Below are 20,705 nucleotides of genomic sequence, written 5' to 3' on the forward strand. Positions count from 1 at the left end.
TCCATTATAATATACTTTATGTTATGTGAGTAAAGTAAATGTAGTAGATAAAGGATTTAAAAATACTAATAACCGATCAATATTGCATTTTTATTAATGAGTTGAATCTTTTAATAAATAAGTATTTTCAGCACAAAGGAATCTTTTTCCATTAATAAAAATGCAGTTGTACTAAAGAACTTTTAAAACAATATTTTTTCTGCACGTTATTTTTATTATTTTCATTATATTTCCGTAGAAGTGCTCTTGTTTGATAGAAATTGAGTAAAATCGAGAAAAAATAGGTTATAAGTTAAAAACAAGGCAGAACTTATTGAAAGGCGTTAGTAAGCAGGTCAAATCATAATTTTTCACTTCTATACCCATTTAAGAGGTTGAGCTACCGCTTGTTAATCCGATTTGCTTAGGGATGATTCAATGAAAGTTGCAGATAAAAAGTATTAAAAAAAAATTAAAGGGATGCAAAAGCATCAGTATTGACTAGACTATGACGGAAGTGCGGAAACTATGCCATGTAGCAAGCGGTAGTAAACGAAGAATCTTGTAAAGTTAAGTGCAGTTTAAAGTGAAATGGGTGTAAATTTAATAAAACATATTTGCACTTCATAAAAGCATAACTGCTGGTGTAGCAGGATACTCCGCGCACCTAGCACACGCTTCACTTGCTCGTAGCAATATTATTTTCATCGAAGTGTGGGTGGTGCGTTCAATTGGATTTACCTTCATAAGAATTTAAATTTGTTCAATATCGACTATATAAATCATTTTACTCTAAGCAATTTTCATTGTGTATGTTTGTCGTTGATATGATATGGCATGATGTTGCTATCACAGAGCAGCTATTGATGATTATGATTTTATCATTGACAATGTGCATTGCCACGATGATAATGATGTGATGCTCACTTGACAACGAAAGTGTTGTGAAAAGTTAAGCAGAATTGGTTTCTTGCCAAATGGCAAATGTCTTATAATATTAAATTCAAATTTGATAGTAGCAGTAATTTTTATAGCTGTTATATCCAACCAATAACAAGCAACATTGCAACTAAAATAAAAAAGAAGAGTAACGAGTAGAAAAAAGTTATTTCAATAGAAATAAATTTAGTTGTTTTTGTTGTATAAATTAAACGATAACACTATCATCATTAGCATTGCATATAGTATCTGCAACAGTTGCAGTTTTATAATTTTTAGATTTTCCCAATTTTGCAATAACTTCATAAAATATTTTGTGTGCCATAGTATGCAGAATCATATGCACGCATTGTTCAACGATGTGCAACAAAATTTCCAATTTTTACATATAATTTATGGATTTTCAACACAGCCAGCAAAGTTCAGAACACCAAAATATTAGATGCAACTAAATAAAAAATTGCATTCAATAAAGCGTGTAGAGCTGAGGAGACGCCGAGCAGCGCAGTAATTTGTAATTATTTGCTTTTCATGTGAAATGCATTTTAGTTTGAACAAATTCTTAACGATTTTCTTCGAAATTAAAATTTAATGAATTTTCCTAAAAACAAGTTGCAAACGTTTAATATTTTAAAATTTATCATCAGCAATTTTGTTTGTTAATGTAGCATGTTCATGCTGCTACTGCTCCAGTTGTTGATGCTGCCGTCGATACTGCGGCATCAATTTTAAAAGTATTGCGTAAATAAAAATATTTAATTTTCGACTACGTACTAAGTATATTTTAGCGAAACTAATGGAGCATATATGTATTTGGTTTCTACACCAATTTCCGTTAAGCACCAATTTATTTTTATAGTAAATTATTAAAAATTATTTAAATTTTTGTTATTTAAAAAAAAAAAACTATTGATTATATTTGTATTATTTCTTAAATATATGAATATGATTTTAAATACTATCATGTAGAATGATTCATCATCATTATCCGCTACTATACAGTTCATCCAGCCTGTTTAACAACAGTCTTCCATTCATCGAAATCCTGCTACATACTGTCTTTCCATCGCTTTCTTGGTCGCCTTCTTCTTCTACTGTTTCCTACTTCATTAAATCTTAAGCGGTACTCTAATATCCTTTTTCAATAATTTGTTGATTGTATCACCTCCAGCTAGCCGTTCTAGCTCGTGATTGTTTCTTATGTGATAATGAAGAATGATTCCTGATTCCTGATATCCATGAATCGTATACCATATATACATGAATCATACATGGTATATCCACTGTTTATGTTAGAAGTTCTAGAGTAGTGATATACCAAGGATATTGAAATGGAAATATTTGTATATATATATTTATATTATACAGCAGAGAACTCTCTAACTAACTTTCATAAATGTGGGAGGTGATAATTTAATTTTTTAAAATATGAAAAAATCATATAGAAGAGGAATGCCTATTTTCAATATTGAGACACTTTATAGTCTATCTAAAAATGTACTTAAAAAAAATTTGATCAAAAAACTTTTAATATCTCAATTGTTTGATTATTTCAAATAGGTAACACGCTCCTGTACTTAAATGCATTCGCAACTTATAATGATTCAAAGTTGACACTTTGTACAAGTTTTGGATTTTCATGGTAATTTTTGTATAATGCGGCAATAAATGTCTCATTAGAATTCCAAGGGATTTCGCCGGTACCAATAGGAGCTATACGTTTGAATATAGTTTTCTTTTTGGGAGATAGTTAAATTTTTCTAACACCTTTACTGTGTTTTAAGTTACAGTACCCGGTTGGAAAATGTAACTTCACATCGAATGACAGTAAATGAATACAGTCATTCAACCAATTGATATTAAGAACCTATTGATATTAAAAAAAAAAACAATTAAACGGTAGATGAAACGATAGATATTATGGGTCAACTACTAAAAATGATCTCCTTGGATGAAAAGACTCCAAACAAAACTATCAGGTTTCATTAATACAGGGATTATACGAAAATAGAGACATTATAATGAGTACAGGAAGTTAAATTTTGATAGCGCAATGGTTTTCCTAGTTGCTAGTGAAGCTTTTAACTACAAAATACGAGATTGTTGATGTATTCAATGCAGGTTCATATTCGTGTGTCTCGTGTTTCGACGGACTCAGAACAACAGATTATGGTAAAGGTTAAGGTATATACCAAATTTAAAATATATAAAAAAAAGTGATTGTTTTGCTAAATTATGTCAATACAATTTCGTTTCAACTAAAAAAATGCAACATTATGAAAAGTGGCTTTCTAAAAGGGGTTAATTTCTACATACCTATAATTAAATATTCATAATTTAACGTTTACTAAACAAATGAGTTGTAATATCGTATAAAATAATTGTAAAATATAAATAGAAACATATATGAGACAATAAATTGGTAATTATTATAACACTGAATATTAATTAAATTTTCATTGCACATTTAGTATACACTTGAAAAATTTCGATAAAACCTTATCATATGTATTATATTAATGTTATGTTTTATAAAACGTAAATGTTAACAAAGTTAACTTCATTTTTTGAGTTGTGCGGAATTCCTTAATTCCAGTGTGTGGTACTATTTCTACTAATTACCTGTCTTGTGTGAGAGTAGAAGCATCATCTGTCAACTTGAAGGATTGTCAGTGTAAAATTAACTAAATAGATTTTTCGCGCCAATCTTAAATGGTAGAGTTTGAAAACAAACTAACAAACCACAAATCGTCCGCATTACTTTGACAGGATAAAGGAGCAAAGCTATCAAAAGAAACTATGCTATATAATCGTCCCCAAAACACCCACCCACTTTATTTTGTTCATAATATGAAAATCATTACTAACATCATTAGTTGTGTTGGTGCAAATGATGATCATTATGAAGAATCGCTACGACAGACGAAACAAAACCACATCAAGTTTTGAAAATAATTTCCACTCAACATGCAACATTTCCTCATTGCAGGATTGTTTGCACACGTACATCACACATATTTAAAATATAAAATAAATCTTTATGGTGCAAAAATAGAAAAATCTACAAAACTATTCATATTTGATGTTGAACCAAAAGGGAAAGGGCCATCATAGTCGCTCTTCAAGCCGCCACAAATGATGGAATCAACAGCATCAACAACAGAGGAAGCAGCTAAAATAAACATCAAGCAGACAAAGAGGCGGGCGAATAGTTGTACTTTTGCAAATAGTTTTCGAGCGTTAGTTGTCACTGCGTTCATGTTTCTATTTGTGTTAAAAGTGAGATTTTATTTAACAATTTTATAAATTCATTCTGATTTTGTTTCTCTTTTTATATGCAGCAAATACCGTACTTGAATTTTAAAAGCATTTTTAACTATTATTATATGTATGAAACTGCAAATGGATGCAACAAAGCAAGGATGCTAGTCAGTTATTTCAGCTATGCTGTGTCGGAATATTGACTTTTTGAAATTTGCTTCATGTTCAACAACAAATTTCATGAACTAATTTAAAACAATGCAATTCATGTACTCGTATACACATATATGAGAACATATTCATGCACATACTTATTTATAATGGATCATGATGGACAAGTACCACGTGATTAATATGTTGAACTAATAAGCAAAGTTATGCAGCTTAGATATAAGCATTTTCCTTATTATTTATCTACAAGCTTGTTTTATTTATACATGTACACAAAAGACCATCATTGGTTAACATTTTCATCAAGAATTTAATTTTAACTTTACATAAGTAAAATATCAAATTATTGTTTTAAAATTCTTGATACATTTACATTTTATCTATTAACTTTTAATATGAAACATGTTTTGTCACATTGGTTTAAATACATAATGATTAATAATTCCAATTAATTAATTTAAAAGATGATCTTGTTATATTTTTTCTACATATTACCTTTAATAAAATTATATTGGCTTTTAAATTCCAATACACATATATGTATCTGTATGAATATTTAGGAATTCTAAATTGATGGAATAAACCCCATTCGTCTCTAATCATGTTTCGTTGTAAGCCCTTCAATTTATTACACAATAAGTAATTTTTTAACATTATTCAATAACACAAGATATTTTAATTTATAGTATTGATGTTTAATACACATCAAAAATATAAACTTAAACTTGAATATATAGCATTTAAACGTAAATATTTTATTATGTGTTTAGAATGTTTAAAAGATTTGATATAAGGCATATAAGAACATACTATGTTAATCACTGGGTAACTCTTCCTTGATTAAGTGGGGTGTATTAGTTATTTATTGATCCATTATTAATAATCGAACTGTTCCCACCGTTGTACCCCTAGTTGTTAGTTTGAAACAGTTAGTTGAAATCACCCCCTCAGTCTAGAACTAAATAGATTAAAATAGTAAAATATTCAGATTTTAACATTAACATTATGCACTTTCATGGCTATATTAAAAAAAATTCAGATAGAAATATAAAAATTTATAAGCGTGTACACTGATCAATGCAAGATTTTATTCTCAGTTTTATCAGTTGGAATATTCAATTTATTTAAACAGGAATTTTTGTTAGATTCTATTTCGTGAAATAGTTTTAGCTAAGTGGTCAAGTGATAAAGTACCTATACATCACTTAAAAACTTGTTTGTAAATTTTATTACTGTGGTGAAAGTTAAATCCTTTAGTTTTAAAATGGACATTATTGAAGGTTATACTATATTATCACAGTTCTTTATCGTCACTGTATTTGCTCAGAATCAATTCTTTAGATCAGTTAATCAGAGTGCTTTTTCCAATACTAACTTATCAGAGTTTCTAATATATACTTTTTCTAACAAATTATAAAATTGTTTGTTTTTTTTTCATTGTTCTTTTTCATAACAACCAAAGAGATATGGAATCAGATATACTCGTATTAAAACAATTTTCATTAATTAAATTTAAGGAACTTTATAACTGATAATCATATTATTTTTTTCATGCGAAAATAATCTAATAAATAATAAACAATCTTAATTCTACAAAGAATTAAAAGTTTACAAATATTAATTGTTGGAAATATTATATTCAGATGAAAAGTGTGAAACCAATAAGCTCAAGAAATAGTAAGATGATCTATAACTTAATATAACAAAAACAAAAGTTCTGCAAAAGTCAAATTAAAATAAAATTATTTGAAACAAACTTTCAAGCCTTTAAATGTTATATTTGTATTTATTTCAATCTAAGGCAGGAGATAAGAATTTTTAGTATAATATGATCAATAAGATAAAATGTGTTTATTTGTTTGTTTGTTTCTTACTGTCTTGATCTGGATCTCCATTTATATTCAATTATTTAACATGCATTTCCATAAAACATGAATATTTTGGTGTGTGAATTATTCACTACTAGTCATAGTTTTAATTTTGCTATTTATTTATGCATCAGGCATATTTCTTCCATGATAAATCATTAAGCAAAGTACATAAGTTGTAGACAACTGTAGTATATAGACAAAAATAATAAAATTTTATTCTCATTACTGTTTGAACCCTTCTAACTTATAAATAGTTTCTTTTCGTAAGACGCGTCACATTCGATAAAAAAATTAACATTTAAAAATCCTATCTTTGGTTAATAGTTGCCAATATAAATGAAATGTATAATAAATATTTCCTGCATTTAAAGAACAATATTAAATGTCAATAAAGGTTTGAAATGGTTTTTAACCCAAAAACAAAACAAAAAAGAACAATATAAATATATTTTACTAACTAGTAGTATGTATAGTTATTTGATATTTAATTAATTTTGCTGATCTACAGCATCATCATTGTTTGTGGTTATAATAGCCATAGTCGGGCTTTAGCCCTGAAGAAGTCTTCTTCATCTACTTCTGTCATTTGTTGTTGCTGACTAGTTGTAAGAGAATTTTCGTTGACTAACTATTGTAATCCGCAAGACTACTGTTTTAATATTTTGTTACGTGTAGTGTTCTTATTGATTCTGGGTAAGACTCAGTTTGTTTGAGAGATTTTAATGTCTTATGATATTTGATTATTTATATAAAGAATAAAATTTTAATTGTTTTGAATATGCTATTTACCGTATAGCGCGGTATGAAAGAAAAACCAAACACATAAGCTTTACTTACCTTATAGGGTTTCGAAATACTACTGGTATGAAGCGTTAAAACTAATAACATTCTATTAATTTTTGATATACACTCATTTTATGCTGGAAACTGATTTTTTAATTTCATGTTAAAATACTAAACTTATTCATTAAACATAAATAAGTTACCGTATTTTATTCAAATTGAAAAGTTTAGTTCAATGAAATTATTACAAACTGAGCAGGTGTTATAAATTTAGAATTTATGCTTTTATATAATTTAATTAATAAAGTTTTTGTTCATAACTGAAATATAAAGTATAATTAATACGAAATAATCAAAGGACAAAACAAGCCAGAAGGTAAACATGTATTATTTAAATTTCAATATTACCTTAAAATTATGTACATGTCAACATTTAAATTTATTTATGTCAATATTTTGTTTACAAAACAAATTTAAAACCTGCATTTTGTAAATTAAGTGAAAATTATGTTATTAGTAAAATTCAAATATATAATATTTGAATACATATTATATGTTGCTTATGCAAATACATATGGTATGTAAATTGAGTTGTAAGATTTTAATTAAAATATCTAAAGGTTTTAAGTGTTGTAATAAGAACAATACTAATACTATCTTCACTTTAGATTAATTTTATGTCTAACTAATCAAGATGATCGTATAAAGACTTCAGATACTATGCTTTGGGTAATAATAGCGTCACGAATATACTTATTTATATAAAAACTATAAAGAAATTAAATTTGCATCGGTTTTAAAATAATTTTAACACGTATTCCTAATCTTATGAAATATGATCTGAGTAAATGTGTATTATTCTAAATACATTCTAATTGATACAGTTCATATTACAAGTATAAGAAAAAGTTCACCAACCAAGTTCGTAAAAACGGAAAAATGGTTTTCATTTATGTGTTGTCTACATAAATAAAAAGAATGAATTTAATTTATCGAGATGAAGAAAATTTTTATGATAACGACAACCAAACTCAATCATTTTGACAAATGTTAAAGATTTGTCTCTAAAATTGCTAAGGTTAATTCTTTTGCATCAAAAATTCATTGGGCTAGTCCGCTTTAAAATATAAATAGACCGATGCGATTACATAAAATAATAATATAATATAAGATATTTTATACTATAAATTTTTTTTTTGACAAATTTTTGTGTTAAGCACAATGAAAACTGACAGCTGATTTGTATTCAGTACGTTTTGTCATTAAGAAACATTTAATGGAAAACAATTATAAAGCAAGTATAAACATACTTTTGACAATTATAAAACAAATCCTTTAGCTTCATTAATGCATACAGTCAGTAGTTTTCATGTAGGATCCTTTGATTTTGAAGTGTGCAACACTATTTGCAATGGGAAACTCATGGCATTTAGTTGCTGATTAATATTCAATGTGTTATGCTATTTCTAAATAAATATACATTTATCTGATTGAATTATTGGCCAACATTTTTGCAAAATGCTGCCGATCCGAACGTTAGTCAGTGAAAACTATTAAAGGTCCATGATTAATGATAATTTTGTTTTTCAATTAATTGATGTTAATATGCTAAAAAACTGATTTCAAAAATATTTGGCATACCACACACCTCGTGATTTAATAATCTTATTGCAGAAAGCATTAACTAGAACCACAATGTTATGCTATTGCAAATTATGATTTCACACCTCTGAACCAATTTCTATGGAGTTGTGTGTAGTCACTGGTCTAATCAAGTAAATCAGAAACATTGGGAGTAGTTGTAGGTGTATTACATTTTGATCATCTAATTACTTAATCTAATTAATTAATTAAGTAATTAAATGACAATCATATGACGGAACTAGCTGTATTCAAATTCGTCTGCTAGTCGTCGTTACATTTCCTGTATTGACGCCAGTTAAAGACGCCACTCACTATTCCGTGATTTTGTTCTAATAGTACCGTTTCCAACAGCTTCAGTTCCTGGAAAATTAAACTTCCAGTTTGTATTTTTTTCGAGCAAGTCACGTCGCAAATCATATTCAAACATTAATAATACATAATTATCTTTTCAATATCGATATTACCATGATTTGAATCTGTTATCTTTCATTTTCAAAATTAAATCTATTAAAAACATTTTTTACATATGCAGTACAAGGGTTTCGGTGTTACTTTCTCTTTGATAGTAGTGTTTTAAGAAACTTGATATTTTTTTAGTACTGTATATGAAGATGGAGTAAATGCTGAATATTTAATATTAATAAACATAAAAATATTTTATTAACATGTAATAATGACAAAATCGTACTTTTATTACTATATTCTTTAATCATTAATAAAGAATTTTTTTCTGCTGAACAAATTTTTATGGGAGTTTATTTGAATATATTTTGTGCAAAAATACAATGCTTTACAAAAACTATAAAAATTCAAAAACAACATTACAGCTGTAAAAATATCCTTTAACATTTTTAATTTCAAAAAACTAAAAGCAATCCAAAATTGAAATATTTCAAAAACATTGAAATTAATCTATGAACTAGCCTAAAAGCACTATAAATTCATTATGCAAGATTCCTCTCATAAAAAATTTCTCTGAAAATTTCTTAGTTTGTGTATGAACGCTAAATATTTTATTGTTTGTTGACTTTGAAATCCCCTTTTTTAGTCAAATGCATTTATTTAATTGCTTTGAAGCAAAACTGTGAAAGACTATTACGTACTGAAAAATTCATATAGCGTATAAATCGTTGCTATACGAATTTTGTGAAAATTATTTTTCCACAACTTGATTCAATTTTCCCACTACAAAAGATAACAATTCTAAATGCTTTGTTTATTGAAATAACAACCTAACAAAAACTGAATACGTAACAAATAACAAAAGTTACAGCACATGCATGTATTATACATTGATTGTCCTTGTTGTCTTGCAAATAAATATCCTGAACTTAAATGTATGCAAATATCAGTTTACCTTGTGTCCAATATTTTAATTGTTATTTGGAAACAAGGATTTGTGTATGCTATTTCCAAATACAAGTGCACACATTTATTTCTATATAAGGATAAGTGCATCTATTGCTTGCACATAAGCTTACTAAGCTGGATGGGTGAGAAGCAGGCAAATTGTGGTGATTAGACTAACAAAATCAACGTAAAATTGTTTAATAACATAAAGTGCAGTCACATTAGGTTAAATTTAGTATTTGCATTCTAATTGTGTGTATTTAAATGCAAATACTTGTGTGCTTAACATTAGTGGTCTATCATATCTTGTTAGGAGTCAATGGACTCTATTTTCACATGCACATGGCGTATGAATTGTCTTGGTCAGTAAAGCGGAATTGAGTTTGCATTCATTTGTGATTTTATTTAAAATATTTTAATTTATTTCTAGCCTGACAACACGTTAATTTTCCAACTTTTGATACTTTAAACATACCATATATACAAAAATGAGCGAAGATATTTCCACTCATAAAAAATTTTTCTTTTTACATGTCTGCCGAGACAGTCGTGTGCCCTCACTCATTTTATTTTTAAAAATAGATCAATCTCAGGAAGCATTGTGCAATTTTCCCAAAAAGCGATGTTAGCAATCCGTTTGGAATATAAACGTTGTTTCATATATTTTCATTTATTTGTGTTTGCTTATATGTATTTATAATGCCATAATTTTATCTCTATTTAGTACCTAACAATACATTTCATATTGTGTGCGCATTCAGAGTTTATTGAACTCAATTTATATAAAGATTCATCACAAAGTTTGCAAGGTGCATCCACCTTATTCACATGCAAATGCGCATTCTGCAATTGCAAAACGTTTTGCAATTTCATTTCTGTTAAGTTGTCATTTGGAATTTAGTATTTCATACATATTTCATGAAATATGTAGATTGTAAATCAAAACGTTTATATGAATAGCATTTGTAAAGTTGATCAAAAGCAAAACTGTTGAAGAAATCCTTGTGCATTTAATGTCAACCTTTTGACAACGATTAACATTTTACTACAATTGTAAATGGAACACATTTCAAATTTATTTGTTAGGACTACAAGTTCTAATTATTGTTAATAATGACATTGTTGATATGTAGTATTAATTATGATTTCAAAATATTTTACTGATTTTTACTGACATATCAATTTTATAGAAACATAATACGTTTCTATTATTTAAATAATTTTTAAAATAAAATTTATGGCTTTATCGATCTGTTTTTCACTTTATACAGAGCATCAATAGTTTTTTGACGTATAATTACAAATTTATACGTTTTTATTGAAAAAGAAATAAATGTTTTATGGGCCGATTACAAGGAGACATTAGACTAAAAGAGGAACACGACTTTAGTTACTTCGATTATCTATGAGATTTGAGATTTTAGAGTTTTTTTGGCTGTAGGTTTATGTTATTTACAGAGGTGGTATATATTGAAAATAGACTTCCCTGTATCCATAAATTTCTTATCAACCAAGTATTTAGTGTGATATTTATTATTTAGTATACAGTTAAATTTCAATTTTAGTTGGGAACCTATCAGATGTGTGCTAACTGGTTGATAAGGCAGTTCATAAGCACGTTCTATAGTTAGGATGGTAATAATCAGCGTTACAATACTGAGTTTCAGTAAAAGTATACCGTAACTAGTGAGCTGCGGAATCCTGTTAGCTATTTGGGTTGGTAAAAGTTTTCTTTTATCCAAGTGGTTTGTTAGAATAACTTTTATAAGTTTTTAAGGATGCGACTACAGACTTATTAACTTTCAGTTTTACCGGGTTATGTCCGTAAAAGACCGAAGTGACACCATAAAGCCACTTAGATCTGAAATTTCAACATTTAAAGCAGACATTGAACTATTTGAAATTGAACTGTAAGTTCTGAGTTCTAGCAATTTTCAGAGCTTCTATGAAACAATTTTTTGTTATTTTATATATTTACATTTTCGGACCTCTTCTGTGCACTTGACAGATTTGTCAAATTCTTTAATAAAATTTTTGATTTTTATAAAGTAGAAAGCTTTTTGGTATTCTGGACACATCTTGACAAATTTCAAAGCTCTAGTGCCTAGTGCTTCTCACCACACTATGGTGTAAAGTGGTTTGTATAGAAAACTGTTTGTAATTGTTCGTAATTGTTCGTAACTGTTCGTAAAAAATGCTTGTAAAGAGCATATATTTTAAGTTACCAAAAGCATTTTTCATGCATTCAAATAACAATAAAAAATATGCTTGTAAAGAGCGTATATTTTAGTTAAGAATATTTGCCATGCATGCAAAAAATAAAAAATGCTTAAAAAGAGCATATTTTTATAGTTGTCAACAGCATTTATAGTATTGACAACTAACAAGGAAAAGAGCTTTTTATTTATGTCACAGAATACCAAAACCTTTACAGCAGTCAATTTTGACAAGTGTCAATGTTTGACAAGTTTATAAAGTGCACAGAATAGGTCCGTTTGTATATATAGTATACTATAATGTAGTTAATTAATAAATGAGTTTTAAACTATTTCATATATATTATATTAATATTTAATTTCTGTTGCCGGACAATTTTATAATCCCGTAAATATTTCATTTAAAATCTAATAATATGAGAAACCAGCTGGTAACGATACTATTAAACGGCTTGACCAATTTCTTTTTAAACGTACTACTATGAGAGACTAAAATTTGATCCTAATATCGGAATGAATTATCTCCAAAATTTCGCGTATACACACTTATCTAAATTAATGTTTACTGTCATTAATTGATTTAAAAAATTTTAAGCTAATATCATTATTTTAATAGTATCACATTTTATTATTGATATTTTGCCTGATTGTGTAATACACTAAACTTGATTTTCATAAATATATTAGCGTATAAATATTTTCTTGTTAAATTGAAGTAGACACAATCTTTCATAAATTACAGTTTACAAACATCAAATGATATACTATATTAATGTAAATTTGTATATATCAAAATTAAAAATGTTCATAATAACTATTACTAAACTATAACATAAAAATAAATTCTAATACTCGTATTATTATTAAAATATAGACTACTAGCGTAGTAAATGTGATGAAAAAATAGTTCATATGCATGAAACTATGTAACAATGTTATATGTAAGTTAATTCTGTAATAAACTTTATTCATTTATATCAAAAGTAGAGAAAGAAAACTTTATTTTCAGAAAATATAGAGCACCGGTAAAATGATACTAACTTCAACACTTCCTAGTTAAATGCAATGAAATACTTTCGAACAGCATCTTTAGTATCTATACAATACAATCTGTTCAATTGAAAATATTCTTTGGTAGGAAGTTAAACAATAAAAACCTGTAGGAACCACATATGGAAACCATATACGAACAGCTTTTTATAAACATTCTACTATAAATAAGAGCTTCTATACTTTTTGTATTATGCATTTTTATCTTAACTCGCTATAAAGGTTTGATTTGATATTCATTTTGCATTGAATAGTTTCGTAGTGTAATTAAACTGTACTGAATACGTGTTGTCATTATTTCGCTATTATGATAAAAAGAAATATTAATTAAAATATTTTTAATTAATTGTTCAATTCAATTAATTCAATTATTAATTAATTCAAACGAATCAAAAATATTTTTCCAGATACTAAGATAATTATTTTATTATTATTATTATTTTTAAATTATATTAATAGCAATGCTTGTTGGTGATAGCTAAGATAATAATAATAATATTTTGCATTAAGTTTTGATAGACAATAAACCATCGTACTTGAGATGATTTGATGTTAGCAGTATTAATCGCATCTATAGCTGACCAGGAGAATATTCCATGTGTTCAGCAGGAAAATACTGATAAATTTTCTTGAGAAGAATGTAGTAAAAATTTTTTTTTTTTTTATTATTTGAAACACAATATGTACAATAATATTAATAAATGTTTCATTTGACTACGACTAGTTCATACAAAGAACTATCAAGCAGTTTTGTTACATTTCAGAATACTTATTAGAATTGTCAAGTTGTCAAAGACTTAGTGCTAATAGTAGTAATCTAAATTATTATTAGACTATTAATTCGGGAGTAGATCTAAGGGCTTTGTTCGTTTAAGTCTCCTCAGCAGGCCAGATGTATTAGACAGATGGTTGACTGTCTCGTTTGGATGCTGTTGTAATTGTTTTTGGTGCTTTACCGCGAACTTTTGAATTACTGCAGCCACAGATTCGATCATCAAGTACCGATGGAGGTCAGTATTCCTAATAAACCACGGAGCGTTGACTAAATTTCTTAAAACTTTGTTTTGAAAGTTTTGAATGATTTGAATAGTGGATTTTGATGCACATCCCGAAAAATGAAAATGAAATTATTTACGAAAACTGACAGGCTTACCAACACCATGTTATCGAATCTCAGAATGGTTACAAGCTCCTCAGGGAGGTATACAGATCTGAGGTCAATTATTGTTTAGTCTGTTGAAGTGATAAACAATAATCCAGTAAAGGCGTAGAGAGGGGTTATGAAGAAACCTGGCAGTTAATAGAGAGTAAAAGTGCTCAAGTGCATTGACAACTAGCCTCAACATAATAATAATAAAAATAATTTTCAAATAATTTTTTGTTTAGTAAAGTGTGTATAAAAACCAAATTATAGTAATTAATTTAATATTGTTGAAAATATTATAATTATTTTACACTATTTTTATATATAGTTTATAAAACAGCAAAGTCTCTCTATAGTTGCATTTGTAAAAAATTATATTTTCTAATTATAATAGTATATAGTAAAAATAAACAGTATTTTCGCATTTAGAGATTTAAGTTGTATAATACATTAATCATATTACGGGTCCTTATAAAACAGATTGAATATATTTTCGGTTTGTTGTGCGTTTTTGGTTTAAAATTAGTGCTTTGTAGAATATACAATACTTTACTTATTAGTGGTACTATAAAGAAAAATATTTTTAAAAATAACTGAGATAGTAGTTTTAATGAAAATTTTTAATTAATAGAAAAATATAGAAACACAATATTTTGTTTTCAATTAAATTTGAATTTTACAAGCGTGTACTAGTATTTTTAAGTCTTATTGCAAACCCACATATACTGATTCATACCAAGTAAAAAAAAAGCAAACTTTCTTAATAGAAACAATTTTATAAACTTTTTTCATAGATACTGCCATTTCTAGGATTACTTTATAGATTTGATTAAAAACTGAATTCAGAAGGAAAAGTATTTGAAATTTTACTTTCTGTACAATCAAAATTATTTTATTCATTTTGTAGATATTTCAGTATTTTTCTGATGGTTTTAACTAAAGTTTTCATTTAGTCTAATATTTATTAAAATTTATTTAAATTCTCAATAATCAATTTTAGTCGATGAAAAAATATATATCCAACGGCGAAGTAGTAGCTTTTGATTACTTATATCGACCCATAAAATCAGATGTCTACGCACTGAAACCACTCCTCGTAGACCATATGTATATGGAGACGCATTTTTTCCCGTGAAAACAATAGTAAAAGCAACTGCAGTTTGCACTTAAAACTGAAATGCTTTGGTTCCTCTGTACGCCTGAATGTTGAATGTTGAGATACAATATTTTTGTGTTGTGTTTTATGAGAAAAAGGAAAATTCTACATTTTTTAGTTTTTGTTTAGCTTTTGCCTGTGCACGAGTGAAGGCATATTAAATGCAGAAGTAAATTGGCTCCATGAAAGTGCGTATACGGAATAATGTTTGGTTTGTTGTAATTGTATACATACAAAATTCTCATTTCCATATAATCCTCAGATTTGGCTTTAAGTTTTAGGGTGAAAAAAAAATTAAACCAAAATTGGGTTTTTATGATATTAGGTACAACTTTATCTAAGCTTTTAAAGCATTTTAATCACACATTTTGTTGATTAGGTTGAATGCGGCCTGATATTGTTATAAACCATTTTCAATACCAGAGAAGTGTTTTTCTTTCACCAAATGCTTTGAAACCCGAAAGTGCAAAATTTTAAATAAAAATAAATTATTTATATTTATTTTTGAAATACTATTTTTTATTTATAGTATTTCATAAATAGTCAAAATATTAAAAAAGTTTCCATGGTTTCTGTATTTTTGGTCAAAGATATTAAAATGGTCACTATTATCGCAGATAATAAATCAATATATATCGATGACAAGTACAATATTGTAACGTAAAATTAATGTTCTTGGTGCAATATTAATATTGAATATGAAACCAACAAAACAAATTTGACAAAAAAATACTTATACGTAAGGCTATGGAATTTTGAAAGTAACTTAAAAAGTTGATAATAAGAAAAAATTAAATGATTATAATAAAAACTCAATGTTTAGTATTGTAACAGGTTTTGGTGTTTATTCCATATACGAATATATAATAATATGTACTATTATTAACTTTAATATTTGAGATGAATGTATCACACAGCAATTTTTCTAATTTTAATATCACATACATACACTTAGAAAAATAATTTTGTTGATTTAACAAGATTTTAACTAATTATTAGGTCAAAGTATTCTTATTCGACGCATTATGTTAGTTTAACCATACCACATGTTGGTTTCAAATCATCTTTACCACGTTAGCTAAAAATTTTCTAGCAGGTCAAATCATCGATTCAATTTAACTAGTATGTGGTTAGAACATGATTTTCTGATCGTAGGTATTTACAAGACATATAATTTGTCTTAAACTGCTTATATTTAAGATTACAAATAATGTAACAAATATTTCGCTGGAAGTAAAATCTAGTCTCTTTTGAAAGATTCGTCAACTAAAAATAAAACAAGAACTTACATAAATTTGAAAGAGATAACGCAAGCAAACTTATCGGATCTCTTCAATTTCATCTGGAAAACCAAATGGTTTAACTAGGATAACAAAGGTTAGTAACTCGCCTCTCCCGGCATAATTTTTGATGGCATCACAATAGGCAATATATGCCTCCGAGTAGAAGAGATTTGAAGCACAATAATGTATGTTTTAGTTTACTAAAGAAAAAATGTGAGTAGGAATAATGTGATGCGTAAATAGACAATAGATCAGTTTAGAATGAAAAAAAATATAAGAGTTTCTGTTGAATAATAAAAATAGGCATCTTATTTTATTGATTTTATTGTCTCAGATCTTTTAATAACTAATTAAAGCAAATAATTTAAATTCAACATTTCTAAATTAAATACACATAGCTATGTTTCAAAGCATCATGAGATCCATAAGATATGCTTAAACTTTTGAACCAAACCGCTTTAGAAACCGATGCTAAACTGTCAATAAAGTTGACAGCTCTGATATTATTAAGTCTAAATTACGTTGTAATATTTAATAAAATTATGTGCCGTTATTACACTGTGATATTCAGTTTAGATAATATGATTATATTATATCAAAAAATATTTTTAAAACATTTTTTCATTTAATTTTATTATTATTACTTCTTTAAATTTTTCTATATTGTAAATATCAAATACTTGAAAAATTGACATTAGCTACATGACCCCATTACTTCATTAAATTGAATTTTATTATAAATTTTATTGTGTGTAATAAAATATAATTATGTTAACGAACCTGTGGGAGTTCACATTCTTTTAAACATTCAGTATTTGTTTAAAAAACAGACTCAATATAACGACGATTTAAGATTATATCCTTTAACCCTTAAAGATTGCTTTATTTGATAATGAAAATCTGAAATGAAATATTTTTATTCAAGTACTTTGCCTTTACTATAAATAATTTAGAAACTTTTCAAAAAGTTTACAATATTCATTCAAATTATCTTTTATGTGTAGTTTTTAACAACAAAAATTCTAGAAATTTCATTTATTAAATTTTAAATCAAATATATCTTGGTTTTTAAACCAAGTTAAGTTAGAAGTAGTTTTGTTAAGTTAAAATATTTATGAAAGGACATTATGGAAGAATTATGGAAGAATGTAAATAATCTAGAAAATGACTGGTTGTTACGAAATTCTTATGTGTAATTTAATTTTTTTAAAATAAATTTTCAGAAACATTAACAACAACTTTTATTTTAAAATTAAAATTGTTACCAACTTTTTCAGCAATAAAAACAAGTATTTTCCACATAAACGACTTTCTATTATATTTTAGACCGGTGACATTTTCTTGTGACATTTACAATGGTTTTCACTTCATTGTGATTACTTCAAGTCTCTATTGTTACCGTACTTCCCCGTGATGTGTGCCATCGTCTGAGGATTGACATTTATCGGATAATAAAAATATTGTATGTGTAACCCATACCAACACTTAGCATAATTCACTGTAAGTACATTAGGAAAGTACTTACGGATGAAACAGTTCTCAGTCACATTTGAGTTGGAGTATATTGTTTCTGTGACTATTTGTAGCTGACATTTGAAACCCAAAAACCTTAGAAATCATCATAAGATGCTGGTACGAAAGGGGCATCATGCAAACAGTCGAAACAAAAGGTTGATTTGTTAAAAATGTTTTATAGCATTTCAACTTCATGTTTTGGATAAATTTTCCAATGGAAATTGTGCTTAAAACCAAAGATGTCTACCTAACTTTTAACGTTCTAAGAGAAATTAAACTTGACTGAATGCAGTCAAGCAAATGCAATCGCATACAATTGTTAGATTAAAATAACACAGAAGCATTAAAGTATTTGCATGTGAAATTTATACTTGTACGAAAATATACGAATGTGTTGTGAAAACACACATTTGTAGTGCCATTATTTAACTCATGTATACGAATTATACTCCAAATTAAAATTAATTAATACCTTAAATTCATAAGTAAAACACAAAGTACATTGACTTCAGGCAACAACCAGTTCATGCGGTAGGCTTTGTATTTCCATTTATATTTCGGAGTCAGTAGCAGAAATATATTACAATTTAACATGATACAGAAATGTTTTCATATATATTGTATAAAGATGCATCTCAATAATCCAAAAATATTAATTAATTATCATTTGACATGAAATAGCAGCACATTCCGAAACCATAGTTAATGCCCTGCAACAATTTACTGATGTCTGTGGTACTTTTGATGCTGCACGTTAAATCCTTTGATTCTAGCATGCTGCACATAAGAAATTAGCAGACATATGATTGATATCTCACATTCGGTTACATTTATTTACTATGTTCCATTTACTATAATTTGCGTGCAGAATTTTGCTACTTTGGTTCCAGTTCTTGTCTTATTTTGTAATTATTAAAGCAACAACACAAAAGCAGATACGATTGCATACACTTTATCAGTGATGGAAACCAATGGTTCTGTAAACTATTTACGAATATTTGTATTTGTAGTTCCAAGTGAATGAAATTGTGTAAAAAAGACTTTAAACCCCTCATCAACATTTGATTGATAATACCATAAAGGGAGATTAACCTACATATGAGCACATCAATCGTACATAAACAAAACTTAGTCGCTATAGATGAATGCTTTGCAATTACGAAAAGCATACCCCCGACCTATGGCTGTTGTTTGCCATTTGTAGGTGTGGAGATTTTCCTTTGGAACAAGAACAAGCAACACATTGTGTCTAATGTTTAGCATTTAAAGATAGGATTTTAGAGAAATATGTAGGATAAACTAAAAATAACATAAAATCATCTAAATTATTTGTTTTAATTTGAAAAAGATGAAAAGCGTTTGAAAGTGTGAATGACAACGTTTAAATAAAATCTTTAAACAAATATTAATCAAAAATGTTTAAATTTTATATTATGATTTTACTTACTTACTTACTGCTGTCCTTCTCTCCTAGTGGAGTACAGGGCCTCAATTTTAGCATATTTGTGATTTTAGTACTATTTAATAAAGAGTACTTTTAAAGGATTTTTCCACACACAAATATTTCTATTAATATTTATAGTTATTCGAAGCTATATTCAAATGACGACCAGATAAAATTTGTATTAATGATATATAGCCGCCGTTGTGACGAGATTAAGGAAAGTACTACGTTTATGGTCTGTCGGGTAGCGATTAACTATCAAATGATAAGAATGTCCTGTTGATTAGCTGTATATAATACATCCATTAGACCTTACCTATATAGAATCTTCGTTCTTTAATAATTTTAGGTAGCAGATTCTTCAGCTTTAATGAAATTTGAATTAAATCGCTATACATTGTATGTATTCAGGCAATATTCAATGCGTATATTTGGTCTAACCCATCGTCCGCATCTTACAGCCTAACTATATGAGTTGTAAAACTTATTGCCATAATTTGTCGAAACAAATAGCCTTAGGTAGCAGATTCTTCAACTTCAATGAAATTTTAATCAAATTTCCCATACATTATCCAGGCAATTTTCAAGAGGTACATTCGATCTAACTCATCGTCCGTATCTTGCAACCTAACCATATAAGTTGTAAGACTTGATATTAAAATTTGTCAAGACTATGCAAACAAAAAAAAACTAATCAAATCTTAACTATACTAAATAATATATGGCAAGAGTATTATTTAACACATCTGTCAATAGTTATAGAAATAATTACAATATTGTTGAAAAATACAATGATGATGAAAAATTATACATATGACAGGTTATGGAGTGTCGTTTAAAAAAAATTAGTGCCAAGTTTAATTTATCTAAGTTAAAAACGATGTTCAAACACAGTGAAA

General features: G+C 27.3%; 1 protein-coding gene across 1 annotated transcript in view; it reads right to left on the minus strand.

The window, feature by feature from the left end:
* Nucleotides 1-603: 603 nt before the first annotated feature.
* LOC119676167 (histone H2A-beta, sperm-like) overlaps nt 604-20,705 on the minus strand; it is a 26,328-nt gene continuing 6,226 nt past the window's right edge. Inside the window, exon 2 of the mRNA XM_038087402.1 lies at nt 604-720. Coding sequence (XP_037943330.1) covers nt 604-720 — 117 coding nt within the window. The remainder of the gene's footprint in view (nt 721-20,705) is intronic.

Source organism: Teleopsis dalmanni, chromosome 2 (genome assembly GCF_002237135.1).
Source record: "Teleopsis dalmanni isolate 2A chromosome 2, ASM223713v2, whole genome shotgun sequence".
Classification (NCBI taxonomy): domain Eukaryota; kingdom Metazoa; phylum Arthropoda; class Insecta; order Diptera; family Diopsidae; genus Teleopsis; species Teleopsis dalmanni.